Source organism: Gadus macrocephalus, chromosome 5 (genome assembly GCF_031168955.1).
Source record: "Gadus macrocephalus chromosome 5, ASM3116895v1".
Classification (NCBI taxonomy): Eukaryota; Metazoa; Chordata; class Actinopteri; order Gadiformes; family Gadidae; genus Gadus; species Gadus macrocephalus.
In genome coordinates, this window is record NC_082386.1 from 13,142,002 (window position 1) to 13,169,689 (window position 27,688).

The following is a 27,688-nucleotide window of genomic DNA, read 5'->3' on the forward strand; positions in this document are numbered from 1 at the left end:
TGTTCTAAATAAAATGAAATGATAAGATGATAAATATCATAAAAAGGCTGGATGTCAATAATTTAATGAAAAATCATGTTGTATGATAAAATTATAAAAAATAAAAAAAAAAGTATTGATTTGTTCAGAAAACTTTCTCACTTGCAGTTACAGCCAGGGGCCGCTAGGGGGGGATGCTGCAGCACCCTAAGCACCCCCACTTCCCGCGTCCCTGCCGCATGACTTGAATCAGGCGCAGCTGGTGTTCTTGATTCTTTAGACCAGTTTAAACTTCTCAAACTTCTTCTACATGTGTAGCCCCCTACAGTACTCCAAAGTACCCTAGGGGTGGGTATCCCCATTTGAGAACAGCTGCTTTAGACCAGCGGTGATGGAAAACAAATGCAACCTCTAGAGGGCGCTCACGCACTAAAGACCAAGCGCTGGTCTTTAATATACAGTATATCACATATAAAAACAAAATAACAATTTATAGAATAAAAACGTTATTTTCTATAAAAATATGTAAACATTATGCAATATATTACAGATCCGCGCCTGCCTAGGACAATACATGCAAAAAACCTCCTGGAGAGAAAACATAGATAACGTGTCCAAACAAAATCATAAGAACCGGTTACGTTTTGTGCAAAAGTAAGTTTCATTAACAGGATAAATCCGGTATATTTAGCTGATTTAGGATTTTAAAGTACTTCAACCCTCCTCTCGCCATGGAGCATCACCAACACCAAATCCCATAATGCATCCTGGTTAACAGGCCCTACGTGTCTCAAACGCATTCTTTTGGTGACACTTCGCTAAATGGTACGAAGAGCTCCCGTCCATCAGCTGTAATTGGCTTTTGAAAACCGCAAATCAAATCCCACCATGGACACAATTGGTTGAGGGATTTCACTTTCTCCTCTCTGATTGGACGAAAACACCAAGGCCGGACCTGTTGTTTTCCCGCCCACACGGTTCTCTGGCGCACGAACCAAGCAGAGCTCACACAGCCAGAACACCAGTCCGTCTGAAACCAGTCAGTCAGAGACCAGTCCGGGAGACCAGTCCGCCTGAGACCATTCCGGGAGGAGAGACCCTGCGACCAGTCCGGGAGGAGAGCCGTTGAAACCAATCCGCCTGTGACCAGTCCGGGAGGAGAGCTGCTGAGACCTGTCCGGGAGGAGACCAGTCCGTCTGAAACCAGTCCGTCCGAGACCAGTCCGGGAAGAGAGAGACCAGTCCAGGGACATCCAGGGGGACCGGGCAGCCATGGCGACGCAGACCCTCTCATCCTGCACCGGGTCCACGATGCTGCAGCCCATCAGCGACATCATCAACCTCCCGCTGGACCAGGTAAGCCTCCAGCTCAGGACCAGGGTGGCTCCTCTCGGCCCGGGAGGAGGTCTGGGGTCAGACCCTTTGGAGGTCCATTTTTAGTGTTTTGATGGTTTCCGATCGGGTGGACGTGAAGATGCGCAGAACAGAAATGACCGCTGGTGAGACGAAGCGAGCAGCGAGCTGCAACCGTCATCTTGCTTTCCTTTTCGGGTTCTCCTGAACTGAAGTGCGCATCGCTTCATCGGTTCGGCCTCTTCTGGGTCGTGTTATGGCCATCCCTTAATAACCTTCATGTCCACAAGACACCTTAAGCGGGGACGAGACCATAGAATCCCGTTTGCTTCCCAGCCGCACTACCCAGCCCACGTAGATAACTTGTAGTGAGCAGGGTTCTGCTGGAAGTTTACTGCCTCTGAACGAATAACAAACTGTAGGCCTAATCACGGATGATGACTCATTTTGATCTTTTTTGCGGACGATGTTATCCATTTATCGAAGATTTGATCAAAGCAACGTAGGCTATACCAGTGTGTATGTGTGTTTGTGAGAGTGTGTGTGTGCGCACGTACGGAGAGTTAATGATGAACCGGGGGAGGCGAAAGGGCTGTCTGTCTGCACATCCCCGTGTTGGATGAATACAGAAGGAACCGCAACTTCTCATCCCGAGTAGTGACGTAGCCGTGCTGAATTGTGTAACAACAAGGTGTGGTTCAGCGGACGTTTCTTTATACACGTTGATTTCACGAAACGGGATTTGTTGTACAGCGTATGACGGGTTATAGCACGCGTTTTACTCGCTCACTCTCTCTCACACACACACACACAGACACGTACACATACATGCACAAAAAAGTAGGCAGTCAACAGTTTTTTTCCTGACTAACCATCATCATCATAACATTCATCAAAAGTCGTTCCTATTTTGCCAAATAGTGACCACAGTTTCTATTGGTCGTCATGAACAATATGAACTTGGTCTATTGGTCTAAAATTCTCAAAACAAAAATATTTTCTTCAAGTATAATTATTTACAATTTCAAACACAAATTATATTAACTAAAAAAATATGCTGGTGTGCAGAAACACACCAGCAGTCCCTAATTACGGGTTTAAGACCAAAACAGTCTCGAATGAGGAACACTGAAAGCAACGTATGTAAGCACTATGTTATGTGGTGATGTCATCCATCCAACTGGCTGCTGAGTTTCACCCGTTTCGGGGGAAACCTCACACACACTCTCTGTCTACGCTCAACACCAACACACCCTCGAAGCCCAACCAACACTTCCCTTCCGACCAGGGGGTTTCTTATCCTTGATGCTGGCGCCTCGTACCGTGAAACGATAGAGATGAGTTCTGACTCACCCTTACACCTTTCCCCCTGGAATGAAGCACACACACACGCACGTACACACACACACACACACACACACACACACACACACACACACACACACACACACACACACACACACACACACACACACACACACACACACACACACACACACACACACACACACACACACACACACACACTTTTTACACGCAGTGGCTGGCAGTTGTTATTTCAAACCTCTCTGTTGAGATAACAACTGAGACCATGAATGAGATCTGGTCTCTTTGCCTCGCCCTTAATCACGTGGTCTGTGGTTCACCTGTCCCCTTGTCACCTGTCAGCTGTACTCCCCCTCCCCCCCTCCCCTGCAGTGAGGGACTGTGTGTGTGTGCGCACAAAGTCTTGTGTGAGCTTCCTTGTGTGACGTGTATGATCTTCAGATGTGGTGATGAATGAACGTTGGTTCCAGTGAAGTCTTTAACTCCTAAACGTGTATGGGACCGTTAACACCGTTCTCCTGCCCAGCCTCAAGTGTTCCTGACTGGGACACTTGATTGATTGCATGACACCATGTTGTTTGACTAGTATGTTCTCCTCTCTGGGCCGGATGTCTCCTACAGCCTGCAGCGTTTGGCTTCCTCATTCATCCCTCCTCACCCTCTACCCCTCTCACCTACTCACACTCTCACCCTCTAACCCTTCCACCCTCTTGATAACCTTTGTGACAAATTTATTCTTCAATGCAAATGGATTGAGCATTGAATTTGATTGAGATATCCAATTTATTTATAACATTGTTAAATGAACTCCATCGTGTTAGGCCTCATTCTTCAACCTTCATACTTGATCTCCTCTGTGTAATGTTGACAACGTGGGTGTTGTCACACATATGCAGGTGTTCATCACGCTGGCCTGCTGTGTTGGAGGGGCTGGGGGTCGAAATCTGAGCTCAAACTGTCTTCTCTTTCCGCCTCTCTATATGTCTCTCTCTATGTCTCTATAGCTCTCTCTATGTCTCTTTCTTTATTTATGCCTCTCTCTGTATGTCTACCTGTCTCTCTGTCTCTATCTTTGTCTCTCCAGCGCTCTGTATATGTCTCTTTGTATGTCTCCCTGTCTCTCTCTCTCTTTGTATGTCTCTCTGTTTGTCTCTCTAGCTCTTTTTATGTCTCTCTCTATGTCTCTATAGCTCTCTACATGTCTCTTTCTTTATTTATGTCTCTCTGTATGTCTACCGGTCTCTGTCTCTGTTTGTCTCTCTAGCTCTCTCTTTCTCCTTATGTCTCTCTGTCTCTGTTTCTCTTTGTGTTTCACTATGTGTCTTTCTGTCGCTCTCGATGTCTCTGTGTCTCTCTTTATGTCTCTCTGTGTGTCTCTCTGTCCTTCTCTCAGTCTCTCTCTATGTCTCTGTGTCTCTCTTTATGTCTCTCTGTGTGTCTCTCTGTCCTTCTCTCAGTCTCTCCCTATGTATCTGTGTCTCTCTGTGTCTCTCTATATCTCTCTCCGTCTCTCTGTGTCTCTCTATCCCCAAGGGAAGCTTCGGGCACATTCCTGTCATTGTGCCTCCTCCTGTCCTGCTGTACAATAGACGTCCAGTCTCCTCTCGTCTCCTCTCATCTCCTCTCATCTCCTCTCGTCTCCTCTTGTCTCCTCAGCAGAGCCACTGTTTTCAGAAAGCGCTGCTTCAGGGTTTGCTCTCTGCGGGCACACTGGTCGCGGTGATGTGCCCTGCCATTAGAGTGCTTCAAGAAAAGGCGTTTTGTTCAACCAATGTTTTCCCGCTGGCTGTAAAAACAACCGTTGTGTTATTGCACGATATCCAAGTGTGACGATGGGGAGGGCCCCGCTAATTGAAAAGGAAAGAGTCGTTTGTTGAAACCAAATAGTCTTCGTGTTGGCTCGAACCAAAACCAATGAGGATTTTTATTTCGACCAGATGCCCTTTCTTACCCACTTTCTAACGTGTTTGACAATGTCCTCAAGAAGTAGTGGCTGTAATCCCGGCTTGTGTAAGCTGAGCTTTTGTTCAGAGCTTCAAAGAATGGTGTTCTGGGGACATTAGGCACATGCACGTGCACGCACACACATGCACACGCACACGCACTTTAGATTGCTGCGTCGCATCCTGTGGTCACAAAATATGCAGGGTCCGACTCACTCCAACAATCACTCCACTGTGTGTGTGACATATTGGATCCCAATTTTCCTCCACGTCTTTTATGGTGACAACAACCAAGCTCTTGTTTTATCCCCACCCCCCTCCCAGCCCTATTGTCCTGCAGTGATGCTGAACCCTCAGTACGCTGTCGGGAGGGGGCGAGGGCGCCCACTCTCTTCTGCTTCCAGTGAAATGTCCCCCAGCACATCCACCCAGAGCGCTCGCTAACACGGACCAGAAGTGTGAAAGCTCCGGCCCAGCGTTTTCTATGCACACGTTTCACTTCGTGTTAAGGTGGTTCCCATTGTGGGCCACTGGGCCACGGTTAGGGGACATGAGGATGTCTTCGAAGGCCTCTTTCCCCATGTCTTCAACGCCCTATGAGCGCTATTACTGTTATTTAATGTTATGTTAATGAAAGCTTTCATCAAAAGCGACTTGCTGTGAAATCGGAAACTTGATGCTCAATCTCAGGATTACGGAGTTGAAAACCCTGAAATCGTTCCACTGCCCCCGTGAGAGGAACGATTGGGCCATGTGTTGCTGTGCTGTGGTTGGAATGACCTCCACAACTTGTGATGGTGATTCCACATTTGGTTGATGGGGACGCTGCTGCTGTCATGTCCATGTTGGCGGCTTTTGATTTGCGTCAGGCGTCTTTGTTGGTTCCCTGTTCGAGTCCCTGGAGCTTGGGCCCCGGGGTCTCTGATTCTGGGGCCCTGGGGCTTCTGGTTTTGGGCCTCTCGGCTCTGCGTGGAGCCCTCCTTCCCTCCGTGCCCGGTTTAATTGGCTGCTCTCTGGGGAGTCTTCTTCCATGCAATTGATTCCTCTTCCTGCTGCCTCTCCTCTAATGAAGTGTCGCAGGCTGTCGCCCGCACCTCAGCGCGAAGGCAACACGAGGCGTGTGTGATTTCTCCCGGGAAGTCGCTGGGTGACTCACGGACCGCTCAACGCTATCTGTGTCTGTGTCTGTGTGTGTGTGTGTGTGCGTTTGTGTGTGTGTGTGTGTGTGTGTGTGTGTGTGTGTGTGTGTGTGTGTGTGTGTGTGTGTGTGTGTGTGTGTGTGTGTGTGTGTGTGTGTGTGTGTGTGTGTGTGTGTGTGTGCACCAGCGTAAAATGAATTGAGCAAGAGTAAATAATGATGTAGCTCAAAGGTTGGCCCGGTCTTTGTTTGCTCGAAGCCAATGGTTATTTGATCTCTATTCGCCGGTCAACGGGAACGTGGCTAAAGTGTTGACCTAAACAAGGCTTCTACTGTAATAAGGAACTTTTTCACTTTATTTCCCCTGGATACATAATGTTACACTGTTAGAAAGAAGATGGTAGATATTCACGTTAAAATTTATCTCAAATTTCAGACATCAGACTTAAGATCTTAATCGGATTCGTGAGACTCCCTGAAACTCTTTATAATAAGCACTTAAAAATGCTCCCTAATCCTGTCATCTTTCTATGGGAGCATTTGGTGTATAGCTTTTAAAAATGAACGCTTTCAGTTTTTTAGCATTTATCAATTCACAAAACAATCCATTGTTGAAGATCATACATTATACTTTCCATGAAGTTCAAGCAGGTGTTGAACAGCTTTGAAACAGGTTTGAAACAGGTTTGAGGCTACGACCGGGCGAGGACCTGCTACCTAGGGGGAACTCCATCTGTAATTCAACTCAGTGATCATGGGGATGCATTCAATATGCATGTAGGACACACGGGATGTTTATAAAGTGGGTGTTTGCACAGTTATGGTGCCTCACATGACGACGCCCAGGTCTTGATCGCTCTGTGAACCCCTTTTAGTGTGAGAATACGAATGAATGAGTATTAAGCTGATGTATTTTACAGCTTAATACGGTTTTAGGAGTAGAACATAGATTGACACATGAATATATCATATTAAAAGCAAATCTGTATCAAAAAGAAAACACCACTCAGAAAAACATATTACCCCCACTACAGCTTAGTAGCGTCAAAACATCACTCAAAGTATTTTGGATTACAATTAAGCATAACCTGCCCCTCATAAGGTCATTCTGCAAATATATTGCCCTAAGAATTCATTGCTTTAATGTCAGTGCTGAATCATGAAGGGCTTTCTTATCACTAACCAAGGCGTCTCATAACCAGTGTGTGCTTCGGGGAGCGAGCTCCGCCCGGACGCCAAGCGAGGCACAACTGAGATGCTTCTCAGTCAAATTGGGTTGATTTGGAGATTGAGAGGAAATCCTCTTTATCGTTTTAAAGACGAGTGTTTCAAGAACTCTGTATCTCATGAAGAAACTGAGCCGAATCACATTTAGACTGAGAGGCAAGCCTTTTATTACGATTTTAGTTTTGAATTTGAGTATTCACTTTTAGGCAATATTAATAGTTCTTTATATTTGTTTATGTATTTGAGCGTCACCTCCTTTCCAAAATAATCAGTTGTCACCCTGTTCCATTTATGTGCTTTGCCTGAAACTGAACCAGTGAATGTATAGACACTTCAAACCTTCTCATCTCTTTTCAAAATACAAAAAAAAGATTTCATGATACATATTAAAAGCTTGATAAACACAAAGTGCACTGTGCCCCCCCCCCCCCCCTGCTAGCTCTGTGTCCCAGCAGGAGGTCTGCAGAGCGGTCGGCCTTAAAGCACAACCCCCTCTGGGAGCATGGCCGTTGCCGTTGGATACATATCTCTAGCATGGGGGACAATCAAAACAAATGCAGAACATTTCCCCTCAGCCCACAAATGTCAGTGAGTGGACGGGGTTATGTAACCCCGGCCGGCCTTCTCCCTGCCCTGTAGAACCAGGGGGGGGGGGGGGGGGGCACAAGGCTCGCTGCATGCTCCTTTAAGGTCCTCAAACCCCGCTCTCCCCCCCCCCCCTTACCTCACTCAGTTCCATGATGCCTCTGACCTTAAATAAAGGTGTGTGTGTGTGTGTGTGTGTGTGTGTGTGTGTGTGTGTGTGTGTGTGTGTGTGTGTGTGTCATTCTGACAGTAACAGGAGTGTTTGTTTTGGATTGCTTTGCAATGGCTGCTGCTTGTAGCTGTAAGGACTGAATAATAAATTAGAGGAAACATTTGATGCTATAAGCGGAGATCCTTTCAAAATCATTTGACAGAAGTTGACAGTGTCAGCTGTGAAGTGTTGGCTGTGAATAAAACCATGCATACTTAAATCAAGCGTATTTAAGCCATGCATCCTTAAACCATGTATACTTAAACCATGTCAACTTAAACCATGCATACTTAAACCATGCATACTTAAACCATGCATACTTGAACCATGTATACTTGAACCATGTAAACTTAAAGCATACATACTAAAAACATGTATACTTTAACCAGGCATACTTAAACCAAGCTTAAACCATGTACTTAAACATAGGGGAGATACAGCAGTGTACGGGCACCTCATTCTTTTAAGTTGTACAGCAGCCCTTTTGCCCTGCACCTCACCGGGCGGTGGGCTACTTAAACCTCATCATTTTCATTTTCTTCCGCTTATCCGGGGTCGGGTCGCGGGGGGAGCAGCTCAAGCAGGGGGCCCCAGACTTCCCTTTCCCGGGCCACATTGACCAACTCTGACGGGGGGATCCCGAGGCGTTCCCAGGCCAGTGTTGAGATATAATCTCTCCACCTAGTCCTGGGTCTTCCCCGAGGTCTCCTCCCCACTGGACGTGCCTGAAACACCTCCCAAGGAAGGCGCCCAGTGGGCATCCTTACCAGATGCCCGAAACCACCTCAGCTGACTCCTTTCTAAGTAAAGGAGCAGCGGCTCTAATCCGAGTTCCTCACGGATGGCTGAGCTTCTCACCCTATCCCTAAGGGAGACGCCAACCACCCTTCTGAGAAAACTCATCTCGGCCGCTTGTACCCGCGATCTCGTCCTTTCGGTCATCACCCAGCCCTCATGACCATAGGTGAGGATAGGAACGAAGATCGACCGGTAGATCGAGAGCTTTGCCTTGCGGCTCAGCTCTCTTTTCGTTACAACGGTGCGGTAAAGCAAACTTAAACCTTGCACACTTAAACCATGCATACTTAAACCATATTTACTTAAACCATGCTTGCTTAAACCATGCATAGTTCGACACGGCCTTCCTCAAGCTGGCTGGCCCTCACCGGATTGGTTGACTGAGCTGAATAATATCAGATGGGACGTATATGCTGATGTGAATTGGAAAGGCCAAATTTTTCATGTTGAGGTTTTTTTCTGGCAAGTTTTCTTTTGGCAAAGCTGATCTGCTGTTAGAATAAAATTTCTGACTTGCCTTTGGTTGGCTCAGATCAAACTTAATTGGTTTCTTCTGAGGAACTATTCAGAAAATGGGCGATTCATCCTGGTCATGGTAAAATCAATGAGGCATCCATCCAACTCTGTGATTGCTAGCTCATGTCCTCCATTATGCATCTATTCGACAAATGAACAAAACTGAAAAACGGTTTATTAGTTAATCATTTACATGTCAAACCCACCTTCTGGAGCTGAACAAAACGCTTCCCTTCCCTGGTGCTCCAGGGTCACAGAGCATTTATTTATTTATTTATGAATTATTGTAATGTGATGCATGTTTGGACCCATGCAGGGCCCATGCTGGGTGAGACGAGGTTCTCCAACGACTCTGTGGAACAGGGTGAGGCAAACAGTCTGCCTGCCAAGAATGTGGGGAGAATAATCTCTGCCTGTGTCTCCTCTCTGTCTCTCTCTGCTGTCTGCATAGCAGCTCTGAGAGAGCGAGAATCCCCCTGCTAGCTGCAGCACCATGGAAATGTCCATCAATATTCAATTTGACGTACCGTACTTTCTTTGGAAGACGGGTAATCACAGTTTGTGTGTGTGTGTGTGTGTGTGTGTGTGTGTGTGTTTGGTAGTATAAGGGTTATCACACACTGTGTCTTTTGTCTCTCCAAGCACTGGCGAACTGACCACGACTGGACCAGCAAGTTATGACTAAGGAAGGGATTTCGGGGGTTGGTTGGGTCACGTGTGTGTGTGTGTGTGTGTGTGTGTGTGTGTGTGTGTGTGTGTGTGTGTGTGTGTGTGTGTGTGTGTGTGTGTGTGTGTGTGTGTGTGTGTGTGTGTGTGTGTGTGTGTGTGTGTGTGTGTGTTTGTGTCGTTTGGTTGACTTGACTTGGTTTGAAACAACATAGTATAATATGTAAACAAGGCACTTAATCTCACCCCTCTGCCACTTGTGACCGGACCAAACAGCCGTCGCTATGGCAACACATAGTTGAACCAGCGCCGCCCTCCTGGCCTGAGGCCAGCGGGTGCTGAGATGTGTGAGGGTCTGTACCGGACCACCCTGACGGTGTGGCGAGGATCTCTCTCACCGAGGGACTCGTTGAACCTCGAGCCCGTCTGCTCTTCTGTCAGAGGTGAAGAGGTGTTGTAGGTTAGAAGGTTCTCTTTAGCGGGGGACAGGGGGACGGGGGGTGGAGGAGGTGAACCCGGGTCTGTCCCGGCGGGGTCGCCAGCCTTCTGGGCCTCGGTGACTGGGGGGCTATTTATAGCTGGTCAGCCTCGGGGCCTGGCGGGGATCTGAGATGCGGCGGGGAGAAAGAGGATGGAGGAGAACCACGAGGCCGTTTCAATTTGAACACTTGACGTGTGTGTGTGTGTCTGCTTGTGTTTTTGTCATTTTGTGAAACCTAATTTTATACAGTGGAGGCATGGGGCTCTTTCGATGTTCATGTGTCAACGGGGGGTCAAAAGGTCATCCCAAAACAAGCAACAAATTGTAAATATGTAAAGAAGTGACACCTCGGATTTTGTCCCTTTAGCTGTTGTTCCTTTAGCTGTTCTGTCTCTAAGTCTCTTATCATTAAGATCATCGCTGTACATTATTTGACCAGGCCGGAACACCATACTCTTTATTGAACAGATAAAATGTATAAATGGACTGTTGAACTGTCAAGCGATTAAAATATTTAATCGGGATTAATCGCATTAATGTCATACTGCCCTACAAAGGCAAAGTGCAGTAACTACGTCAACATTGAAACTGAGAAAAATGCCTTCAAAGTTTTCATACTGGCCGGCCAAACCTGTTGCAGGTACAATAGTGGTGATACTTTCAATGAATACCTTTATAGGAAGGAAAATTGTATATAAAAAGAAAAGACCAACGATATGACCTTTGACCTCAAAATTGTAGATACTGCACTCTGCCTTTGTATTACCTCGAACAACTAGAGTACTATTACAAAGGCAAAGTGCAGTATCTACAATTTAAATGTGTTCTGAAAGTAACTTTTTTGCATTACCAATGCCTTTTTATTTAATTTAATTTGCTTGTGCTTCGTTTATGAAGGTTTTTGAGAGTATTGAAATTGCTTGTAACCTTCAATAATCTATTTTGTCCTTATGTCCGTGTCACATCGCAGCCCTAAACAATTGAAGAGTTTGGTTCCAACACGCTATATCCACAATTTTAATGAATTTTCATGAATCATTTTTTTATATAAAAAGGTTTTAGGTTATATCAGTGAACCTGCAGTTGGGATAGTGTTCTGTGATGTATCTTAACTTTAACAAAACAACAAAAATACTATTTTGTTGATATCACTGGAGATACACACTATAAATATAGATGGCGTTTTGAAATCAAACCCTTCAATTGCATTTTTTTGTCATCAACATTGCCATTATCTTCCCAAATATCCTTAACATTTTACACACAATCAATAGTATTTTGGTTTGTGGATTTTCATTTTAATTAGAAAATTAAGGGGGGGCTACTGCATGGTGGCAGCCAGTGGGAAGCTTAGATAAGTGATTCACTGGAACTCTTGGATGCATACATATGTGTGTATTAAAGTAAGTATTATACAAGATTGGATATTACTGTTTTGGCAAGAAGTGGCAAAAGACTATCAACAATTCATAGAGGTCACTCAGTTACATTAGTTTGAAATATAATAACCATAAGAACTACAGATAAGGTAGATATAATAAAAAATTACTTGCCAATTATATCCCAAACTAGATCTAACGTCAAAATGAGTGACTGCTATTTTATACAATAGAAGAAATGAACCGAAGACTGATCTCGATGGTGGTTTTGCAACCTTTGGACTTTCTGCTTGAACTTCATTGGCTATCCTTTAGACAACGCGATATTTTACCTAAACCATGTGATGTAATAATAATAATAATAATAAATAAAATGTATATAGCGCTTAATATGGTACTCTAAGACGCTTAAATGTAGCGTGTGGAATGATATGGAGTCAGTTTCCTGCCATAATTCAAACCTGAAAAAAAAAGTTTCAAAGGCTTGTAAGTCTGGGTTTGAAAACTCAACACATTGTAAAAAAGGTTTTGCAACACTGAAAAAAGAGATTATAACCTGAAAAAAAATAAAAATAAAATTCAAACATCTGTAAACATGATTTTGTGTTCTATTTTATCTTCTTCATCATTTTCACCAACACATTTTCAAAGTTCAAACAATTTCACCAGCGCATTTGCAGAGTTTCAAATCTGGCACTGTTCTAACGGTGTATTTCATTGTTGCCCGGTTTTGAAACCTTGTAAATGGGATTCTGCAAACAGGTGTTCATACATTGAGAAATACGTTTTGAAAGGTTGAATATTTAGTTTTAAAAACTTGTAAAGGTGTACGTTTACGGCATTGCAACGTATTTTTTCAGAACTGACTTTTCAGCACTGACTTTTCAGAGATTTGAGCGCAAGCTTTGAGTCACGTGAATATTGGCAGTGTTCTGACGCCACTCGTTTTGAAACTCCTGACAGTCGAATCTGAAAACGTTCCTGGGGGCGGGACCATTTAGCTCTAAACCTATTGGTTGCTCTCGGCTGACGTACATTCCAATCACATGTGCCGTTCACCGGGCTGTTCATGATTGACAGTGCTCTGCCGATGACACGAATAATAACGGGTTGATTTCGCGGTTGATTTTGATTTCCATTTTCTGGAACCAGAGTCTCATCTCCATAGGACGCGACTAGCAAGGACGCGTCCTAGCAAGGCTGCAGCCTTCACTTTGGGAAACAGCCATGGTTCCAGAAAATGGAAATCAAAATCAACCGCGAAAGTCGCTTGTTATTTGTGTCATCGGCAGAGCACTGTCAATCACGCACAGCCCAGTGAACGGCACATGTGATGGGAATGTACGTCAGCCGAGAGCAACCAATAGGTTTAGAGCTAAATGGTCCCGCCCCCAGGAACGTTTTCAGATTCGACTGTCAGGAGTTTCAAAACGAGTGGCGTCAGAACACTGCCAATATTCACGTGACTCAAAGCTTGCGCCTGTGTGGTCAAATCTCTGAATAGTCAGTTCTGAAAAAATACGTTGTAATGTCGTAAACGTACACCTTTACAAGTTTTTAAAACTAAATATTCAACCTTTCAAAACGTATTTCTCAATGTATGAACACCTGTTTGCAGAATCCCATTTACAAGGTTTCAAAACCGGGCAACAATGAAATACAGAGTTAGAACAGTGCCAGATTTGAAACTCTGCAAATGCGCTGGTGAAATTGTTTGAACTTTGAAAATGTGTTGGTGAAAATGATGAAGAAGATAAAATAGAACACAAAATCATGTTTACAGATGTTTGAATTTTAGTTTTATTTTTTTTCAGGTTATAATCTCTTTTTTCAGTGTTGCAAAACCTTTATTACAATGTGTTGAGTTTTCAAACCCAGACTTACAAGCCTTTGAAACTTTTTTTTTCAGGTTTGAATTATGGCAGGAAACTGACTCCATAGAATGAGAAGTAAACAACCAATCTAAATGGACATTTCATTTTCATTCAATATCGTATTTGCGGCTGCAGGCGCTGCACGGCTCTCCTCAGGAGATCAGCTAACTCTAGAATGCTAAAGTAACAGTGACTTAAATGGAGTCGACTAACTAAATGAGTAGGCTGATTTTGTTATCTTCACATCAGTTAGATTAGCTGCCCCGAAACGAAAATAGTTTCAGAAATGAAGACAAGAAACAAAACAGCGACGTGATCGTAATTGGACTATGACAGCGGTTCCAGAGTGGAAAGATGCTACAGGCTTCAAGGGAGCAGGTTGGCTAAAATGGCTTAATAGATTTAGGTCAGTTGTTGATATTTTTCCATCGTCCTTACCATTGTCTGGATACTTGCGTTTCAAAGCAAGTTCCACCATGAGTTTTCCTCAGTAGATTCGGATGGAGCTAATAAGGCAGACCGCAGTATCTACTGTGTCAAAGCCGGGTGAACAAAGGCAGAACGCAGTAACTTCACTTACTGCGTTTAGCCTTGGTATTAGGTTGGATTTTGTAGTTACTGCAAATTTGACTTGGGGATATCTCTGAAACGGGACACAGTTGGACCAAGAGTTTTTGTCTCAAGACAAAGAAGGTGTTATAAAACCCATTTTCACTCTGAACTAAATTTTGACAAAATACGTAGTTACTGCACTTTGCCTTTGTAGGGCAGCATAGTTAACTCACGATTAATCGCGATTAATCGCAAATTAATTTTCTATGCTAAATATCCCTTGATTTTTTTGTCCCATAATTCTTCTCATTTTAATTCTCTTATCAACATGGTTAAGTGCATCGGCTTGTCTTGTGCAAATTATTTTTTATTGATAACAACATTGGCATATACTGATCAAAACAGGACGATACAAAAAAAGAGCCTATAGTGCAATTAAACGACTGCTTTGAACAAATGTCATTTGAATATAGCAGTCAGGCTACTGCTATATATATATATTTTTTTGTAAATAAAATATTTGCGTTAATCGCGCAATAATTTTTTTAACGCCGTTAAAATTGGTTTGCGTTAACGTCGTTAATAACGCGTTTAACTGACAGCTCTATATATAATATATACCAGCAAACTTCTGGTTACCGGCCAGGGCCAACCCTATCTATCTCCTGAGCCACATTGCACCCCCTGATCATTAAGATCAACGCTGTACTTTGTGTTCCTAGGCTGAAGCCAAAGAGCACAGAGCGACAACATACTCTCTATTTAACTGATCTAGCAAATGATTAAACTTCCTTGCAGAATTACATTCTCTATATTCAATTACAATTAGGGCATTTAGCAGACGCTTTTATCCAAAGTGACTTACATCAGTTAATACACACATTGACACACCGACGGCAGAGTCAAACATGCAAGGCGACAGCCAGCTCGTCAGGAGCAGTTAGGGTTAAGTGTCTTGCTCAGGGACACATCATCAGCTAGGAGGAGTTGGGGATTTAACTAGCAAACTTTCGATAACACCTCCTGAGCTAAGCCAACCCTGAATTCATCCTCCATTTGTATCCCTCCCGCTCTCTCTCTCACTCCCTTCTCCCCCCCTCTGGTTCCTCTCTAAACCCTGTGAGCTCAACCTCCGTGGTTGGGGACAAACGTCTCCCAACATGCTGACTCCTGTCAGGAGTGTTTAGATCTGCACAAGACAGGACCGAGAGTCGTACCGGTGTGCTTGCAGGCTGTTCCCATGCTCACAGCCAACATTTTCCCCAATATTATTAGAGTTATCCATACTATCATCGATGTCATGCGGCAAAACATTCGGAATATTTCAGATATTCATGGGTGAATATTTTTGTGTTCAGATCTTGTGAAAGAAGAAGAGACTGAGCGTTACTTTATTATTGTGAAACGCTTTATTGATCTCTCTCTCGCTTCCTCTTTGTCTTTCTTTTTCATTTGCGTGTGTGTGTTTGTTTGTTTGTGTGAGAGTGTGTTTGTGTGTGTGTATGTGTGTGTTAGTGTGTGCACATAACCACGCGCACGCTGCAGTTAAATTTATCTTGAAGCGATGCGGAACAGAGCAGCTCACAGAAACAACAACGCTCGCTGCTGGCACAGCCATGAGGATGTGGTGGAGATAGAAAACGAAACTGGGTTTCATTCCTTCCCCTCAGACTTATCTCTGATCCATCGCTGCACTTTCACCTCCACTTCACCTTCATCAACATGTGGGCTGTCTGAGCGCTCTGATGCTGTTCCCAGTCCCTATGCACACAATGCATATGGACTCTGGAAATGGTCAATATTGTTACATCAAAAGGTGCAGAAGGTCTGTGTTTTACTGCTATATGTTTAGTATGTGTCCCACTTGCACATATGTAAAGTGAGAGTTGCACCTTCTACAGAGGATAGGTTTGTCAGGATCAACACACACACACACACACACACACACACACACACACACACACACACACACACACACACACACACACACACACACACACACACACACACACACACACACACACACACACACACTAGGGCTTTGACTTTTGCCCAAAAATCATATTCGAAGTTTGTTTGTTTATTAATATTAATATTCGAATATATTCGAATATTTATTAATAATATTTTGACCAGTAAGACCTGGGCTGAATCCGAATACTTAGTACATACTATTTCTGTTCAGTGTGTACCACTTGACCGTACTACACTTGACAGTGTAGTACGGTCTACAGCTATGAGCATAGACATCTTATAGATAGCCTATAGCCCAGTTCAGACCAAAGATTCACCTTGCAACGGCTTGCAACTCGCAACGCCTTGCAACGCCTTGCAACGAGACGGGCTGCGACGTTCTAAAACTGGGTAGTTCACACTGGCTGCAACGCGCTGCAACGGGCTGCGACGCTAGGTGGTTTCCATAGCAACTGTGAACGCTCTGGCACAGCTGAGAGCCGCAACATCATCATTTGCGTAGGTTAGGTTAGATTAGTTAAGGTTTGCGATTAGTTAGGTTTGCAATTAGTTTTATTTTTATTTTACTTGAGAGTAGGCTAGAGTTACTATGTTTTGTCATTCTCCACTACATCTGCATTTGAGTAAATAGCTGGAGTTTACAGTTAGTTTAGATTACCCGTTGTTGGATACATTGCATTTTCCGTTAGTTGAATTTCAGATTGATCTGTCTTATTAGTTCACCATCGGCTCAACTACTTGGAGATGGATAACTTAATTATAAACAGGCCTAATTATGTTAGTGAGAGTGAAATGGTCGCAGTTTTTGCTGTGGCTTTAATCATGAAAAGGAGAAGACGGCGAGTTATAAAGCAAAGAATATGGAGCCGCAGTTGGGTACTTCAGCGGCAGAAACAGGGTGCCTACGCCAATCTGTGTAGAGAGCTGGAAGTCGGGGATATGTCAGCTTTCACCAATTTTACACGCCTGTCCCCGGTCCTATTCCATCATCTGGAGGATCTGGTGAGGCCTTTAATTCAGAAGACGAACACCAATTACCGGGACTGCATTTCAGCTGGCGAGAGACTTATGATAACTCTCCGCTTCTTGGCAACAGGTGAGTGAACATACTGTCATATTTACAGTTGCGCTTAAAAACTGCAAGGCATTTGTAAATGTCAACAGATGAGCGCAACAAGCGCGCGTTAACCATAGATATATATAGGCCTACTGACAGTATATCTATCTATGCACGTTAACAGCCTATACTACATACTACCAATCATATAGTGCTGCTGTCAAAATGCATACTCATATATTGGCTTGTCATTTATAAGTCTCATGTCAACCACAATAAAATACACTTTCTCTATAGGCGAGAGCTTCAAGAGCCTGGCCTACCTGTTCCGCATGGGTCACTCTACTGTTGCAGAGATCATTCCGGCAACATGCAGCGCAATCTACAGTGTCCTAAAGGATGACTACCTGAAGGCAAGTTCTTTATCGTGTGTAAAATAGCATTTAGTGAAACTTTTTACTTTTGGTTAATGTAGGCTATCAATTGTTGTTACAAAAAAGAAAAGAAAATACTTCAAAATCCAATATCAATGAGTTTACCAAGTATTCTTGATACACCTCATCTACTTTAAACAGCAGACCTCTTTAACATTTTACTCACATGTCAATGAGGTCTGCTGTTTAAAGTTACATGAAATGTAATCCAGTTTCAAAGGTTAACTGAAAAATGCGTGCTCCCGTGCTAGTGAAGCCGTCATCAAAACTAAAACTGCGCATGACAGCCTCACATCAATTAAAGAGAACACCCGGCCTAATAATGTTCAGCATAAGATACAGTTTAGATCAAATGTTAATAATTTATAGACAAAATAGACAAATATAAATCAATTATTTATTATACATATGTTATTAGTTTAAATAATCAAAAGTTTCAGTAAAACATAGACAAGCGAAGCAAATATATACAAAATATAATATATATACATATAAATATAAATAAAATAATAAATAAATATATAGCCTATATCAAATATATACAAAAAATCCATAAAATCAGCACCTCGAGATGAAAATGAGGCGAAGGTAAGAGAAGGGGCGATTCAAATTTGCAATAACCAATTAAATATCTAAAAATTAATAAAACAAATTTAGAGATTAATATAAAATGGCCGAATTCAAAGTGACTGATATGTTTGGGGGTAATAAGGGTAAGGGTAGGTGTGAGAGGCTTGGGTGGGGGGGGCTTGGTTGTCTCTATCTTTAAGTGAAGCCTGGTAGCAGGCTTCCTCCAGCTGGTGCTCTAAATCTAATAAAATATTTGGGTCCTTGATTCGCCTCATTTTCATCTCGAGGTTCTTACAAAAGACTGACATTGTGTCCTCCTCCCTCTGTTCCGTCCTGTTTCTCAGAAAATTGCCAACTGCACTTAGGACCTCATCTTCTTGCTTTTCTGTTTGCCTCTTTCTTTTACTGCCTGCGACCTTCTGAACCTGAGGGACAAGGCGGTGCTGCCTTGTCCCTCAGGTTCACTGCTCTCCTCTACTTCCACGTCCTCTTCCTCGTCCAGTCCCTCCACATCATCACTCTCTCTTTCAACAATCTGTAAAAGAAAAATAATAGATCAATACAAATGACACATTATTAAAAAAATAATCTTTGTTTTTCAGTGCCCCAACACCAAAGAGGAGTGGAAGAAGGTGGCAAAGGGATTCCAGGACCAGTGGCAATTTCCTAACTGCCTTGGTGCCTTGGATGGGAAACACATCTCAATTATCCCTCCACCATCCTCAGGGTCTACTTTTTATAACTATAAACATAGCTTCTCAGTTGTGTTGATGGCCCTGGTGGACAGCAACTACCGCTTCCTTTATGTGGATGTGGGGTGCAACGGCAGGGTGTCTGATGGTGGGGTTTTCAGGGGCTGCTCACTCCAGCAGTCCCTTGAGCAGAAGACAGCCAACATCCCCGACCCTGCACCACTTTCTGGTACAGAGCTGCTCTCACCCTACACCATAGTGGCTGATGAGGCTTTCCCGCTCAAGGAGTATATCCTGAAGCCCTACTCTAGCCGCGGCCTCACCCAGGAGCAGAGGATTTTCAATTACCGGTAGGGGATATAACAATTAACGGTTTCAATGACAATAGTGGAATTTTTCATCCTTCTAAAAATCATAAAAACAGGCCTATTTAGTTGCTTTCAGTACTTTTTGAACAATTCAGCACATTGTAACAAAACAACGTTTAAAATGTTGGTAATGACTATCTTACTAGGAAGAAATAATACCATTATATCTCTAATTACAGGCTTTCAAGAGCACGGAGGGTGGTGGAAAATGCCTTTGGCATACTAGCAAACCGCTGGCGTGTCTTCACCACAAAGATCCACCTGCAGCCAGAGACTGTGGACAAGATTGTCCTCGCCTGCACCGTGCTGCACAATGTCCTACGTGACCATGGTGATGGCTACACCCAGCTTCCCAGCGAGCGGGATGGCCCTGGTGAACATGGTCCAACCCTTGCCCAGGCTGCACTACCACGCAGCACAAACACCACTCTGCAGGCTAAGAGGAACAGAGACATCCTCTGCAATTACATGTGCTCAGACGCTGGTGCTGTAGCATGGCAGTGGGACAAAATTGAATCATGTGTGTGGGTGTAATTAATAATCAAGCTGTATTATATTCAATTGTTTTATATTTCATATTCCAGCACAGATCAATTGTATATAGTTGTATGTAGCCTATTCTATTATCCATCTCCAAGTTGTAGTTGAGCCGATTGTAAACAAAGACAGATAAAACTGAAATTTAACTAACAGGAAATGCAATGTATCCAACAACGGGTAATTTAAACAAACTGTAAACTCCAGCTATTTACTCCAATGCAGATGTAGTGAAGAATGACAAGACACAGTAACTCTAGCCTACTCTTGATACCTAGGCCCATATATGTGTTAATGTTAATTAATATGTGTGATAAGTTTTACTTTAAATAAATACCTTTTCATCCACGTTGGACGAAGAAGCTCTCTTCCTGATATATGGCTCCAGGAAAGAGAGCCTCCTGAGTACCCAGTCCTGCCTGCCAGTTCTCCCACTCCCCGGAGCTGGTGCCTTGCTGTACCGGTTGTACTGAGTCCGGAGGGAGTGGATTTTCTTGCCCACCTCTTTTTCTGAAAAAGAGAGTAGCCTAATGTTAGCAAAAAAACATCGCACATTTTAAACTAAAGACTATTTTACAATCACCTTTGACCCCACAAAGCATTAGCGGATGGAGTAGGCCTATTACCAGCAGTAAATATTTATTTATCAAGCCTACCCGCTTTCCAATAGGCATTTTTAGCCCCTTGTTTTTACACAGGAAACATGCATATAGAAAAAATATAAAGATACTGAGATACCGTTGGGAACCGTTGGTCCCGTTAAAATAACTGTAAATCAGCTCGATCCTAACGTTATCTACAATCGTTCTTCAGAAACAAAGATAAATACCGTTAGCATCTACAACTTGTATTTAATAAGCCTATATATTAGGCCTACAGCCTAAGCTATGCCTTTATGAAACGAAAAGAAAAACAGGAAACAAGGAAAGGCAAAAGTAACAGAAAAGAAAAACAAAGTATCGCCTCCTTACCGGATACACCAATTGCCACCGCACAGCTGAGAGCCGCAACATCATCATTTGCGTAGGTTAGGTTAGATTAGTTAGGTTTGCAATTAGTTTTATTTTTATTTTACTTGAGAGTAGGCTAGAGTTACTATGTCTTGTCATTCTCCACTACATCTGCATTGGAGTAAATAGCTGGAGCTTACAGTTAGTTTAGATTACCCGTTGTTGGATACATTGCATTTTCCGGTCATTTGTCGTCCTCATATCTGTATGTGCACACAATTATTCATGTCTGCGATCATCACAGAGTCCACAAGCAACGCAGGTCGCAATCAACGATGCCACAATCAATCTAGCGCACCGTCGAATTCTGCGCCCACACTGTAAATGCAGGAAAAATTAGACAAACCCCAACCAAATCTTTTCAGGTAATTTGTCGTCCTCATATCTGTATTTGGACACAATTATTCGTCGTAGAATTCAGCAAGATTAAAAGTGCAAATACATCAACAAAATTCATATAAATTGGCAACCTTGTGTGGTTGTTCAAGACACACTGAAGGCATGATGCCACCATAGGTTTGCAGAGAACTATATACAATATGCACACTGAAGGCATGATGCCACCATAGGATTGCAGAGAACTACATACAATATGCACAGTGAAGGCATGATGCCACCATAGGTTTGCAGAGAACTATATACAATATGCACACTGAAGGCATGATGCCACCATAGGTTTGCAGAGAACTACATACAATATGCACAGTGAAGGCATGATGCCACCATAGGTTTGCAGAGAACTATATACAATATGCACACTGAAGGCATGATGCCACCATAGGTTTGCAGAGAACTATATACAATATGCACACTGAAGGCATGATGCCACCATAGGTTTGCAGAGAACTATATACAATATGCACACTGAAGGCATGATGCCACCATATAGGTTTGCAGAGAACTATATACAATATGCACACTGAAGGCATGATGAACTATATACAATACAACTATATACAATATGCACACTTGAAAGGGGTGGGGTGGTGGTGGGGGTTGTGAGGGCCGCTGAAACCCCAGTGTCCATCCTCACGGGAAGGGGGGGGGGGGTGGGGGGTGGTGATGAGGGTTGTGAGGGTCGCTGAAAGACAGTGTCCATCCTCACGGGAAGGGGGGGAAAAATCCATAAAATCAGCACCTCGAGATGAAAATGAGGCGAAGGTAAGAGAAGGGGCGATTCAAATTTGCAATAACCAATTAAATATCTAAAAATTAATAAAACAAATTTAGAGATTAATATAAAATGGCCGAATTCAAAGTGACTGATATGTTTGGGGGGTAATAATTTGCATGTCTCTATCTTTGAGTGAAGCCTGGTAGCAGGCTTCCTCCAGCTGGTGCTCTAAATCGAATAAAATATTTGGGTCCTTGATTCGCCTCATTTTCATCTCGAGGTTCCTACAAAAGACTGACATTGTGTCCTCCTCCCTCTGTTCCGTCCTGTTTCTAAGAAAATGGCCAACTGCAGTTAGGACCTCATCTTCTTGCTTTTCTTGCCTCTTTCTTTTACCGCCTGTGACAGAACGATTAGACGCCTGCGTCTGAACCTGAGGGACAAGGCAGGTGCGACCCGTTCACACCGCCCCTGCGACGTTCTAAAACCGTCTCGTTGCAAGCCGTTGCAAGGTGAATCTTTGGTCTGAACTGGGCTTATGGCTATGCGTAGAACGCCTCTGAAACTCCACCGGATGTTTGGAGATGACGTATCTGTATCTCCCCTCAGATGCCGGCAAAATTACCTTGATAAATTACCTGTTATCCGTCTTGTCATCGTTGCTATTAAATTAAAAATGTCTCTTTTTACTTAATTACTTACTTTACTTTTTTAATGTCTCCTTTTTTCGCCGCTTTCTACGACGTCTTTCTGAGCCGCTGTTGGTAATGTCGGGTCAGCCATCTCTTCTTCGTTCGTTACCAGACTCCGGTTGCATTGTGGGATTCAAGATTCAAGATTCAAGATTCAAAAAGCTTTATTGTCTAGTATGTTGCCATACTAGAAAATTGTCTTTTGACAATAGCGTAGTGACCTACCGTTGTATACTGTGGCGGTAGTACGCATTCTTTAACGTTTTCCGTACTACACAATGCGTACTGAGCATTCAGACGCGCTATATTTGTGGCGTACTACAAAATGCATACTATAAGTATGAGTATTCGGATTCAGCCCTGGATTGGGTTTTGCGAGGTTTGTTTACCGGCGTTGCTATGGTTACCGGTCTTGCGTGTTCCAACGGTTTATTAGGTTTCTAATAAATCGCTGTCTAATCAATACTTCAGTCACTGCCTCTTCCGTGGTCATTACAATATTATGAATAGACTGCGTCAGGTTCTCCGACGTCTCTCCCTCTTGGCCTTCCCATAACAGGTTCGAATATTAAGGGCTGCCTAATATTCGTTCGAATTTTGATTTATTTTTTGATATATAATTACGAAGTTCGGAGTCAAAGCCTAACACACACACACACACACACACACACACACACACACACACACACACACACACACACACACACACACACACACACACACACACACACACACACACACACACACACGCGCACCCTTGCTTCCTCCACCTCTACAGGGATCCATAAATGAGGAGGAAGGAAGAAAAGCTAATCTCTGACTTCCACTGCAACCACTGGATAATGACCTCCTCCAAGCTTCTCCTCACCGGCCTGTCTGTCTGCCCTCCCTGCCTGTCTGTCTGTCCTACCTGTCTGTTTGTTGGTCTTGCTTCTTAAAGCCGGTGCCATCACTGGCTGGCACAAGGCCTCTAGCTTAGCCGCCCTGCAGGGTATAATCGTTAACCTCCCCTGCTTACAGTTTTATATGATGTGTGTCTGTGTATACATAGATCGATCGTAGTATTTCTGATGAATTCATTTTTCCAATTTCTAGCTTTCAAACAATTTTCATGTTCTGTTTTGGTCTCCATACTTTATATCACATCATGTTTATAAGAAATAAAAGGAGACCATCTGTCTTTGGTCTTGTGCCTTTCATACCATTTTCTCGAGTGCCAGTACGCTGTAGAGAGATACTCCTCTCCATCCCCTTGTGCAGACGGGCTGCATGGTGAGGTGGAGTTTCTCACCCCTTCTGAAGCAATTAATGTGCTTCATAATGGTTCTTTCAGCTCATCTTACACAGTACACAGCGAGGGAAGGCAGCCAGAAGTTTAGTGTATGTATGTATGTATATGTGTGTGTGTGTGTGTGTGTGTGTGTGTGTGTGTGTGTGTGTGTGTGTGTGTGTGTGTGTGTGTGTGTGTGTGTGTGTGTGTGTGTGTGTGTTTTCATAATGGCGAGAGTTTCTCTCTATATACATAATAATGTGCATTCATAATGGTTATGGCGGTGTGAGAGTTTCCTCCGTGTGGTTTTCCTGTGGTGTTCGTCGCTTATCTTTCCTCTCGTCTGTACCTAAAGTGAGCGGCTGTGGCAGCACACATACGCACACACAATCTCTCTCTCCAGATATATTCTACTTGACCTCTTGTCCCTCAAACAATGCAGCCTCTAGCGGACACGCCCTTGAAGCAGGGCTTCTGAAAGTCCTTCCTTCAGGAAGCCCTGCCACCCACATAATAGGACACAACCCACCTCACCGCAGGGCAGGCGCTAAGCTTACCAGTGATTCAATCGGATAAAAACAATGCTAGTTAGCATTTTCAACAGCTCGGGGCTACACACATGAAAGGATGTTTAATGAAAGGGTTATGATGTATGAAAATGAAATAGTTTAGATAGACAAATAATATCTATGTACTTAACATTTTTTTTTACTTTGAGTATGAAAGACCCGGCCGTTTTCTTTTGTACCCTCACTGGCTGGGTGCTGCCCAGGCATGCCTGCCTCTCAGCCATTACTGTCGAATGATGCCCAGATTCCCCTTTGAGGAACCGCACACCCGCCAGAAGGATGCTAAGTGAACAGCGAGCCAGGACGATTTGGTATGAGGATAGTTACAGCAGAAATGCGATCTGAAAGGAATGCTGTATCCCCTTTAACTGTAGAGACGACTCATGTCAGAACATGCTAATCGATAACGTAGTGTTTAGCGATCTGCATTCAGCTGGGTGTGGATCAGTTCCCAAGCTCGTCCTGAGTTAGCAAACTACTGCTTGTGGCTTCTGCCCCCATGCCTTGCTAAGCATGCCATCAAATAATCATGGGAAGCATTTGAATGCCCAGCAATGCCACTTTAACGTGTAGGTTGGATTATGACGTGAAGTTGGCGCTCCTTTTAATTTAAAGGTGCAGAATGTAGGATTAACTGGCCTCTAGTGGTGAGGTTGCAGATTGCAAACCAACTGCATACCCCCCCCTCGCTTCCTTTCATGTGACGAAGGAGAAGCTACAGTGACCTGTAAGGTGGCAGTAGCTTCTCCAAATTGATCGTTATTTAGCTGACAAGTAGGATAGACCACAAAAACACAACAATTCCTATTTTCACGGGATAATGCACTTATTAAAACATGAATTTGAATACTATATTTCAGGAAACGCACTACAACAATATGAATCACCTAACATTGAGAACGATGACAGCAATGGAAAGAAACCGTAGCAACAGTAGAATCAGTGTGAAGCCGAGTCATGAATGTGCTGCTGGCCCATGAGCAGAAAGTATCTCCTGCATGTGACTCCGGCCCTGTCCTCTCCATGTGACCCGCCGTCACCCTTGTGGAAAATACTTCCTGTTTCATGTTTCCCCCACAATGTTTACAAAGCAGACTGTGTACGATGCTGATGTGTGTGTGCACGGTGCTGATGTGTGTGTGCACGATGCTGATGTGTGTGTGCACTGTGCCGATGTGTGTGTGTGTGTGTGCATGGTGCTGATGTGTGTGTGCACGGTGCTGATGTGTGTGTGCACGATGCTGATGTGTGTGTGCACTGTGCCGATGTGTGTGTGTGTGTGTGTGGGGTGCATGTTGCACGGTGCACGGTGCATGGAGCTGGTGTGCACAGTGCTGACGTGCAGGGTGCTGATGTACGTGTGCACCGTGCTGATGTGCACGTGCTGATGTGCACCGTGCTGATGTGCACGTGCTGATGTGCACCGTGCTGATGTGCAAGTGCTGATGTGCACGTGCTGATGTGCACGTGCTGATGTGCACGGTGCTAATGTGCACGGTGCTAATGTGCCCGCTGCTGATGTGCACGGCCCTGATGTGCACAGTGCTGATGTGTGTGTGCATAGAGGTTACTGGTTCCAGTTGGGTTCTGGTGCGTCACATGTCCTCATACGGCGATATAATGACACTGCATAACAAGAGATAGCAAGAAGTGCACCGTGTGCACCAGCCAGAGTTCTTCGGGTCGTTAACGTTCGCACAAACACTGTTTTCACTCTGGAATTTGTAGCCGTCCGAGCGTTTGGGTTTCATTAGGCTGCTGCCTAACTCACCGTTCTGCACGGTCTACCAGGTAGGGTTTATCATTCAGTCCCTTGTTGTATTCCTTAACTCTCCATGGGACTCCGTTGGAGAGACCATCATAAGGCCGGGCCTCCTACTGGATCGTCAGCGTTCTTTGCAGTCAGTATTTTCCATCAATATTCTCTGTCAATGTAAACACTGAGGGGGGTGCAGCGCCTTATCATATACGGTACATATTTTTAAATAAAACCAATAGCATTTGGGGTGCCCGACTTGTAATGAAAGCTGAAAAAAGAGAATCTATGTTACTGGCTGATGCAGTGGAGCCAGTTACCCAGTGTGGTGCTGCCCCACCACTGGTTCATGAGGGGAAGCAGCGTGGAAACCCTTTTGGCTCACTACGGTTGCGATGAGGATAATGTGGATAATGTGTTTCCAAAGATACTGGCCACACATAACCACTTCCTTCGCCAGGCCACCGTCACCCCCCGCGGCACGGCTGGGTGATGACGCGTGAGTCCTGTTCACGCCCACGTGTCCCCGCCCCTAGTAAGAGGCGGAGTGAATTCCTTTAGTCTCACTGCGTGGCGTTGTTTTTTACTGATGTTGTAAGGCTGTCATTATCAAGATAGCGGCCCCACACTTATCCATTAGTCAGAGCTAATCTCATTCCCTGCGATAGTTTATCGCAAAATAATAATAATTAAGGGAGAGTCTTTTTATTCAGGGACACTCCCTCAGATTGGCCTTGCAGTAGCCAATAGGTGGGCTCTCCCTCTCATTCACCTTCTCTCTGTCACTCACCCTTGACCGACTTTCTCCTGATATGAATCAACTCTATTTTGACCCGCCCCACATCCTGCATTGTGTCGCCTACTCGCCTAGCAGCTCCTGATAGGCCGATACGTCTGCCAGTAACACTCCTCCCCTCCCTCTGTACCTGCTGCAGGTGGACTTGGTGCTGACTGAGCCAGCGGTTCACCCTCTGATAGGCCCATCCCGTCCTCCAGTAACACTCCTCCCCCTTCTGTGCTGCAGGTGAACTTCGTGGTGAGCCAGCTGTTCGCCCTGCTGACGGCCGTGTGGTTCCGTCTCTACCTCCACCCCAGCAAGACCAGCCCCTTCATCCGCCATGTGGTGGCCACCTTGCTGGGCTTCTACCTGGCCCTCTTCTGCTTCGGCTGGTGAGTCCACCCTAGCCGCGCGACTTCCCTCTGGTTATAGTGAACTAATGGTGGACCTTTTACACGTTTACCCCCGTTGGATCCATGAATGTTCAGAAAGGATTGGCGCTGTGCCCTCATCCTGTCTCACACACAGTTAGTCAGGAGAAACGCACGCACGCACGCAGACACACAGACACACAGACAAACAGACAGACACACAGACAGTCACCTGTAGTCAGGAGAACCCAGAATTTGAATTTGAATGGGCTGATGTTTTGCATACCAGCCCATGATGTATTTGACTTGTTTATTTGGGACACGTCAAACTGCTCCTGCACTTCCACATCCGATAAACTACCGCCCAGCGGAGCAGAAGTGGTCGCTCCAGCAGATCTACAAACATAATGGTGTAGATGTGTGTTGTCACTGTCCCGTGGTGGTCATGTGATGGTTTCAGCATGAAGA

General features: G+C 44.3%; 2 protein-coding genes and 1 long non-coding RNA gene across 3 annotated transcripts in view; 2 read left to right on the plus strand and 1 right to left on the minus strand.

Annotated features, from left to right (window-relative positions):
* The first annotated feature begins 804 nt into the window (after positions 1–804).
* Positions 805–27,688, plus strand: part of mboat2a (membrane bound O-acyltransferase domain containing 2a) — a 45,106-nt gene continuing 18,222 nt past the window's right edge. The window contains exons 1-2 of the mRNA XM_060052485.1: positions 805–1,335; positions 27,096–27,241. Of these exons, the coding sequence (XP_059908468.1) occupies positions 1,252–1,335; positions 27,096–27,241 (230 nt within the window). The 5' untranslated portion in view covers positions 805–1,251. The remainder of the gene's footprint in view (positions 1,336–27,095; positions 27,242–27,688) is intronic.
* Positions 16,537–20,349, minus strand: LOC132458035 (uncharacterized). Its single transcript, XR_009525846.1, has 2 exons — positions 19,998–20,349; positions 16,537–18,598 (listed from the first exon to the last, which is right to left on the minus strand). It is a non-coding gene; the product is annotated as an uncharacterized LOC132458035 (long non-coding RNA).
* Positions 18,698–20,004, plus strand: LOC132458034 (uncharacterized). Its single transcript, XM_060052478.1, has 2 exons — positions 18,698–19,105; positions 19,303–20,004. The coding sequence occupies exons 1-2, from the start codon at positions 18,834–18,836 to the stop codon at positions 19,655–19,657; spliced, it is 627 nt and encodes a 208-aa protein (XP_059908461.1). The 5' UTR covers positions 18,698–18,833; the 3' UTR covers positions 19,658–20,004.

Coding starts and splice junctions, on each gene's coding strand:
- LOC132458034 (XM_060052478.1), top strand. CDS start 18,834: ATGGCCCTGGTGGACAGCAACTACCGCTTCCTTTATGTGGATGTGGGG. Junction 19,106..19,302: donor CAGAGGATTTTCAATTACCG/GTAGGGGATATA, acceptor CTCTAATTACAG/GCTTTCAAGAGCACGGAGGG.